The following is an 8,569-nucleotide window of genomic DNA, read 5'->3' on the forward strand; positions in this document are numbered from 1 at the left end:
GTATAATCATACATGATTCGAAAGCATATTGACCGTCAAGCGTATGGCCACATGAGCTAACACAATGACTCGCGTCTTTACGCATGTTATCAACACATCTTGCCCGAAAATCGTACTTATAATAGTAGATATAGCAAGAGACTGTTGTACTTACAACGTGGCAAAGTAGGATGTGAAGGCGGCAACGAAACGGTTGCCATCTCATACGCTTTGCTTGCGAGTTGCAAGGCTTCCTCTTTTCTGTCCAGAAGGTCGTAGGTTATGGCAAGGCAACCGAGAACTAAGTATATTCAATGAAAATAAAAATACACATTTCTATCATTAATTACTTATTATTTCATACCAGATGCCAATTTTGGATGAGAGGGTGAGCAATACGACCGACTGAGGGTAACTGCCTCCTCCAGTAAATTTGCACTCTTTTCGAGGTTTCCGCTTTGTTCGATGCAATAACCAAGATTGATAAGAGCTGAAATGTAAAACAGGATTTTATCAACTTTAGGCGTTACCTGTAGATTTGCTACATGAAAACAACTATCAACAAATGTCCTCAAACATTTCGCAAAATTTCTTAGAAAACATGCTGTCTTTCGTAGTATCCTAGCCTAAACTATCTTTCAAATCTATTTCTCTGTTTCAAGGTATCAAACACATTTAGGAATGTACATCTCTCATGTCTATAATAATAGATACGGATTTATCAAAAATGAACACATACTTACATGTAAATTCGAACTCATTCATGTCACTCAACATCGCGGTTTATCTAGTCAACTTGAAGACTTTTGCATAAATATTTATGAGTTTTAAATATCCTGTGAGTACAATTGCTTTTCAATATTCGTTTCCTCTGACTGATTACGCAAATGATACATAACTGTATGTTGATTTCGCTTGGACCACATTGCTCCTGCTTTCAATTATATCATTTTTATTTGTAAAATAAAAATAAAAGGCAAATAAAAATTATCAAATATAATAGAATGCCCACGCGATATTTACAGTAAAAATGAAGACAGCACGAGCTGTAATTATTTGTTTGATGTATTTAGGATGTTTAAAGAAAATGGAATAAACAGCGTACATAATGAAAAGGTACGCAATACTAACTTGTTGCAAGGAGGTCGTCTCGCGTAGGCGAAGAACTTAGTTGTTGCAGCAATTGGTGAGATTTCTAATACCACACGATGGCTTCGTTGTAGTCTCCTCGAGATTTACAACGATCACCGACACCGTTCATATCTGTAAGACATTACGTTGTTAACAAAATGCTAAGCAAATCTATGAAATACAATACACTTTTGCTTTATCACCATGACTGTATAAATTTGCAAAATATTCAATCTATGTAAAACAGTAAATAAGCAAAACGGTCTAAGCCTTTGCATAATCTGTCACAGGGATGTCTTCATGTTCTATTTTACAGCAACATTTATATCACCAGTTGTACATGCTGGGCATCAAATTCAAAAACTATAAATTTAGATTTCACAAATAATGCTCCTCTCGGTTGAACGAGCAGAGTACGGGTATGAAGTTGAAAACCTAACGAGACAGCTGTAGATGACACGAATAGATTTAGTAGCAGACATCGTCAAATAGCTTCTGTGAGTAATCAGATTCTACAGATCATTATGGTATTAAGAGAATCTAGACAAACGTACTTACACATCGCCAAATCACAATGTGATGACGGTAATGATACACTTGCAATTTCAAACGCTTCTCTTGCCAATTTCATGGCTTCATCTTTTCTGTCAAGTAAATCGTACGTAGAGGAAAGATGACGTATAGCTAGACGAACATGATAATATTACTAAATACGTATTTATAATTATGATTATGCCTCAGTATTTCTTACCTAGTGCCAAGGAGGGATGAGAAGATGAGTAGCAAGATCGTCCGATTGTGACTGCCTCCTCCATTAAACTCACACTTTCCTTAAGTTTCCCGCTCTCTCTGTAGCAGTTACCAAGATTTATGAGAGCTAACATAGAAAATGTTGAGTTTCAATTTCCATATTTCAAATATTCACACATGCACAACACAAATATTAAAAATCGCTGCACAGTTTATGTACATACTCGGAGATGTGTCCACTAGATTGCAGTCATCCAGTTGCCTTTCCAACACGAGCGACTCCTCGTATGCCTTAATCGCCTCGTCGTATTTCCCCCCTTCTTCATATGTCAAAGCAAGGTTATGTAGCGCTAGAACCACAATCATATTAGTTGCAAGAGTAGTTGGAACACTACCGATGCAAAAACAAGTTGCGAATATTGGACTAGCGCATCAATGGTGAAGTGTGACATTTTAATTACTAAGAATATGAATATATGAGCAGGAGCATACCACAAGCAATATCTGCACCAACTGCTACACCGGCATATTCTCGTGTCCATTCAATCTCTTTCCTGAACAGCTTCTCTGCATCTTCAAAGTTCTTCATTTTCAGGTAGCAACACCCTAAGCGGTTTAGAGCTGAAAGAAAAATGTGATAACTTAACATTGAAAGTAGCACCAAACGACCAAGATATGTAATACAAAATAGAGCGAAGTAGCTATGTAACCTGCATGATTGTGAATTTAACGTTTAAAAGGATGCATATTTATATTGTATCATCTAAACTAGAGAAATAGCTTCTTAGTGTGTCTTATAGAAATATAAGTAAATTTAATAGCGCTGTCTGCCTAGTTGCGTTGTTGACCGTACAACGAGATGCAAATTGTAAAAATGTGTACCGTCATTTCTAGAATACAAAGTTTATGTTCCATTACTATTCTACACAATGTCACGCGTCACTTTCAGAAAAGCGCTGAGGTAGCACAGCAACAGGTAGAATCGACGATACAAATGTTGCGACAATTCTCGTGATAGAACTCAACACACAACTATGACACGAAAATACTCCATATTATAGTTGAACTATATACATAACAAGTAACAAGCGTTCAGTCAAACAGATACAGTCAAATGCAACCTATAAACCCTTCTCCTTCTCTATATTTAGAAATCACCTGTCGCTCAATGAGAGCTGATCGCGAACAAATACTTTCCATTTATGATAATATGCCTAATACATTGCAATTAATTTTTAATACTATTTTTACCACAAATTGTGGTCTGACTTATCACAACATATAGTTAGTCTCTTTCTGTCAACCGTTTGTCAAAAAACTAAAGACGTTTCGTGAATATTGTCAGGTTGCCGTGGGCATGCGAAATATGAGGTAGACACATACGTTTACATGTTAAAGGAAGGATCCACAGTTGAAAAGTGATTACAATTAGCAAACGAAATCGTCCATTTTTCACTCCGCTGAAATGCAAGTGACGCGTATTAGTCTGATTCAGTATTGGGTTACGAACCGACAGCACTCTTCGTCCAATAATATATTATTTAAACAATCTGAAATCGCAAACGCATCTTATATACACAGAAGTTCAAAACAAAAGACAGCGATTAAGAAACGGCACATGCAAAATAATGCAGCTGCAATATCTACGCGTGAGTGACTAGAAGTAGTTGTGACTACCCATTCACTGGTGCAGGTGGCAATGACTAGCGTTCACAAGCGCCGGAATGTGAGAGATTCACGGTCACCACTCCCAGCCACCAGTGGCTCGAGAGGCAATATATCCTAGGCACCACTGAAAGCGGCTAGGCAAGAACCCCCCATGCAGTGAACTATAATTCTGCAATTAGTCTCTGCACACAAGAAGTGTTTCAAGTATTCACTGATTTGGAAGACGATGCGAATACGTTCCATGTCGAACTCGTTCATGTCAGATATTAAATAGCAGTATTCAAACTGTTGTGCGATTGGGGTTGACGGTATAATAGCACAGAAGAGCGCGAACAGAATGTGACTTTGACAGTTGCTCTTCCACTAATTAGCTAGAAACTTCAACTTCAAGAAATTTTGCTCACTGTACGGCAAGATGCCGAAGAGAAGCCCTCTGGCCTTCAAATCGAAGAAAGTTGACACATTATTATTATAAATAGCATACACTTCTGTAAAATACAAAGAAACAAATATATAGTATGTGCAAGTGCATGTGCTGCCGTTTAGATAAAAATTGTTTTCAAAATGTGCACTTATTCTACTTTCTGTGCCTTTTATAATCTCAATTATTTTTGTCAAAACACTAAATCGATAATAGTGGCATTAGTCTAACGTTTCCGCTTTTGATAATAATGTTTTCCGTATATACACAAGACTCTAGATCTACACATAGATGATAGACATTGTTACCATAACTGCTGTTACTTTTTCGGGGTTCTCCCCACGAATACAAAATTACGTGTCGGAGACTGACGGTAGTAGGAAGACGCCCATTTTCACAACAGACGCTCGGACACACAAACCATTGTTAATTAATATTATTGTTGATTACTTCAAACTAATTGCTTGGATAATCCCACCATTATGTTGAGATGCTAGACACTGCTGCTCTTGGAATACAGCTGATTTATGCATAAGAGACTCGGCTTGTCGCGCAGGAGCATCTTTACGGAGCGAGACACAATGTAGAAGATTAGAAATAGTGGACGAATTGCGTTCATTGCCGGGTGTTAAAGCGTTGGCATAATTTACAAAACATTCTTTTCCCATCACTCGTTGGATGCACCCACGTGTATAGTTTCTCACAATCCGGATCATGGTGACCTTGTTTGTGTTTTGAAGACTTGGAGTTACGCTAGGTTTACAATATGACGCTAATGACGCCCGCGACGCAAGCGAAGACGGTCGCGCGAAGACGACGAATCGCTGTCAAAATGCTGACGCTGACGTTGTACCATGTACAATAACATTTGATAAGCGTCAGCGACGAGCCACTACGCGCATGCTCATCGTAATCTTATACAAAAATGTCTGTGATTTGGTTTTTATTTCCTGAGTTTCTTACTCACCAAGTCGTCGCGGAGACGCTTCTACATTATTTGGCAGCCTGCTGCTGGGAGCCCGTTTTTAAAATACGTTTTTCCAAGCGTCTTTCTTACGCATTTCATCTCTAAGCCACCGTGACTTGATCTGCAGCAAGCAGCCGTACCTACACGTATGCACATTCAGTAGGTTTCATTCCACAGTTTACTTTCGGCTATTTCACTTCAGGATTTGATCTCTGATTTGTCGAAAAAAGACACGTGCTTACAGTAGACGCTAGAGCACTTCCGGTTTGAACGCTAGAGTTGAACTTGAACCAACTCTAGCGTTGGCGACGCTGACGACGCTTGCGACGTTGACGACGGTCGTGACGCAACGTGCGAGTGTTTACAATTTGACGTCTGCATGAGCGTCGTCGCTAGCATCCTCGCCAGCGTCCTCGAGCGTCGCCAGCGTCATATTGTAAACATGGCTTTGGACGTACTGTCGTATTGAGCGGTAGAGTCAGACTGCGTATTATTGTTATCGGCCTAAAGCAGAGCTCCTTATTCGGCTTGACTGGAAATAGATTTCCTCCGACTCGTTACTTTTAACATCTGTCTCTTCGAAACATGATCTCTTTGACTTTCGCTCCAATACGGGAAAGAAGAAAATTATTGAACCTGCCACCTTTCTTGCGTAAATGAAACGTTTAGACGTCCTAAATTGACCTTGAAAGTGGAGGAGGTAAGTGGATGACCACGAACTTTTTCTTCAGTGACTAGCTCTCTAGTAACGACTTTCCAACTCAATTAGAATGCAGATCTTCATTTGCTTTTTTTCGGGCGATTGTACTTGGTCACGTGTCTGGTTTTTTTTTGCGTGGCGCAGCACCACGCTATAACACTTAACAGAGAACTCTGCTAATTGTATGTTATTCAGTTGTAAAAGTATTAGAATATGCTAACAACAGCTTTTGATAAAACCCATATTTACAACTAAAAAGACAAGAAAGTATGGTTCACCATGCAATCCGTTCAGCTCAACGGTGACGGGACGGCACAAAAACGGCAGATGTCCTATGTTGCGCCATCCTTCTCATTTCACTATTCAAGCAGTGTCCCACTATCGCGCGTATTAATCCGAGCGGCAAAATTGATATCAATCAAAACGTGGCGCCATCTATTGTCTGATTGGTCTACTTACAGTCATTCACACGTATAACTTCTGCTAACAACGCAGCAAAACCATTCGGATAAAACAGAAGGCAATCAACACAACGAGGCATTACCAAAATTCACGTTTGAGGTCGGCATGTTAGGAATACCCGCAACGCAGTTGTTGTCGCGCGGCACCGCTTGACTTGAGCTGCGCGGCGTGAATCGTGACAGGCCATTATCGTGTTAAACAGAATAGGAAAAATTGAGTCATTTGTAAAATACATTCAGTAATTACTTATACACTCTGATATCAATATCGTCTTACCCACACCATATGACATACGAAGAGAATCGTCGACGCCAAATGCTTCCAATACTTGTACGGCTTCTTCAAACTATGGCTTCGATGAGTCAGGTCTACTCATTAGATTGTAAGCATCACCAACAGAAATCAGACCTGAAATATCAAATTGCAAAGCTAAACTGCTATTATGGGTAAAATTGTACTCACTTTGGCTCAATTCAAAGGCTTCGACTTTAGTGCGAGTGCCGATTCGACGACGAATTTGCAACCACTCCTCTGCTAAATGCTTGGCTGTTGTAATGTCGTAGAGATCTTTTGCCAACCAACAGGAAAACTTCAAAAGTCTTAGACATTCTTGCTTTATACATTTCAACTTCAAGATGTGATCGCAAACGCTGTAAACGTGTGGAGCCAATGCAATCAACTTGCTGTTATTGAGGTTGCGTTTTATGGCTTCAGCGGACTTTGGTAACATGTCTTGAATACACTTTGTCAAACAAACGACAGAAGATAGTAATTTGTTTCTTCTCTTCGTGTGGCTTATAACAGACCGCTGAACGAGCGCATGAATGTCACACGTCTGTTCCTCGTCATTGAATGTGAGCAGAGAAAACTCGTGTGACAACAAATACAAAGAGCTTTCAAACTCATGTTCTCCAAAACTTGACTCTCCATCACCAAATACAGCTGCACGAATAACATCAGTAGGAACAGCGCTCGTGTCCATCAAAGAAGCAAAACGAAGAATTTTGTCTGCAACTTGAGACCTGCTTGCAACCTCTGCTAGATCGAGATCCCAATGCATTGGCGCTTCCTCGTCGACCCTTAGTCTGTCTTGCATTTTCCTCAGCTTCTCTTCATCACTCGTACAAAAGTTACACGATTTGACCAATGAGGAGACGTCGGCAGTTAAAATTTGATCGATTCGAGAAACACCCAAACTCGTCAGTTCCTGCTTTAGATGCAGCAGACCATTACCATGTAATATGTCATTGAAGTCATCCTCTAGATACCGCACCATTTCTTTCTTCAATGACAGCGTTTCCTTTATCTTTCTAAAAGTAACCCCTGTCTTCTTCATCAATGTTGCAACACGTCGAATGGCCAGTGGCAATAGCTTTACTTGTCCATCGGTCACTATACTTCTGATTTCATCCAAATCAAATTCTGACATACTGCCGTCTTCGTTGTATATTCCAGCCCAACGGCGAAAACAGTCAACAGCGGCGTCTTCATCCAACTCCGGTAGTTGAATCACCTTGCCTTCTTGCATCAACGTGTGATCTCTGCATCTTGTCGTAATGATAACGTGAATTTTTATGCTGCACGAGGGAACTACGTGTTGAACGACGTTCAAATCATCACTGCTGTCGTAGATCAACAAGACATTGCCGCCACGTAAAATAAGGAGATCTAGGAAGCGCGCCTTCATTTCTTCCAATGATTGACTTGCGACTTCGCCTTTCTCCGAGCTTAAAAGACAGATCTATTGCAAATGCAAGTTTCTAAAAATAAATACAGAATTTAATTGCAATTTATCTTACAAATTTGTAAATCGATTGTCGTATGGATGCATTCGTTCTCGAGCTGATAAAGAACACTCCTCCATCGTACGTCTTTCTGTAAAGCCTTGCATAGTAAGCTGCTAAGCATGATTTACCAGCCCCACCTTGAGCACAGATGCACTGAAACAAAGAAAAGGAGAATTGGCGATACACAAGAAGGAGAAGCTAAGAAACACATCGATGGTATTTACCATCAATCGAAAATCCCTGGTGTTTATCAATTCTGCATGTTCATGATCTTTACTCCAAAAGAATTGGGACATGTCAGTGACAATTTTGTCTCGACCACAAAAATGAGGAAAATTTCTCATTTCGACTTCCACCGAAAAATGTCCTGCTTTGTCAGACACAATATAGCTAATTGCTTAAAACAATGAAATAAATTGTAGAACCTTTCTGCCTAGGCTTTTCCTTGTCCAACAAAGATTTTTCTTGTGAGGGAAGCCGACGAGACCTTGCCGCATTTAATAACTCCGCAATAATTTCTAAATATTGCAATTAAACAAAAAGATTTAAATCAGAAAAGATTTTGTACCTCTGGGATCTCTGTTCTGTAGATCTGCATGCAATAGATAGAAATATTATCAACGTTTAGAATAATATATTTATTGTTTTGATAACCTGGATGTCTGTCCGGTTGTATAAGATGTAATATTTGATCATATCCGCCA

The 8,569-nt window shown here is 39.6% G+C and overlaps 1 protein-coding gene and 1 long non-coding RNA gene across 2 annotated transcripts; both read right to left on the minus strand.

The window, feature by feature from the left end:
* Positions 1–347: 347 nt before the first annotated feature.
* Positions 348–1,790, minus strand: LOC134181655 (uncharacterized). The gene is made up of 3 exons (XR_009970192.1): positions 1,669–1,790; positions 1,111–1,242; positions 348–469 (listed from the first exon to the last, which is right to left on the minus strand). It is a non-coding gene; the product is annotated as an uncharacterized LOC134181655 (long non-coding RNA).
* A 71-nt stretch (positions 1,791–1,861) lies between these two features.
* LOC134181424 (uncharacterized) lies at positions 1,862–8,353 on the minus strand. The gene is made up of 8 exons (XM_062648701.1): positions 8,291–8,353; positions 8,090–8,235; positions 7,878–8,018; positions 6,541–7,819; positions 6,355–6,486; positions 2,353–2,481; positions 2,085–2,210; positions 1,862–1,987 (listed from the first exon to the last, which is right to left on the minus strand). Exons 2-5 carry the CDS (start codon positions 8,207–8,209, stop codon positions 6,425–6,427), a joined length of 1,602 nt encoding a protein of 533 aa, XP_062504685.1. The 5' UTR covers positions 8,210–8,235; positions 8,291–8,353; the 3' UTR covers positions 1,862–1,987; positions 2,085–2,210; positions 2,353–2,481; positions 6,355–6,424.
* Between the last annotated feature and the right edge of the window lie 216 nt (positions 8,354–8,569).

This window comes from Corticium candelabrum, chromosome 6 (genome assembly GCF_963422355.1).
Source record: "Corticium candelabrum chromosome 6, ooCorCand1.1, whole genome shotgun sequence".
NCBI classification, from domain to species: Eukaryota; Metazoa; Porifera; class Homoscleromorpha; order Homosclerophorida; family Plakinidae; genus Corticium; species Corticium candelabrum.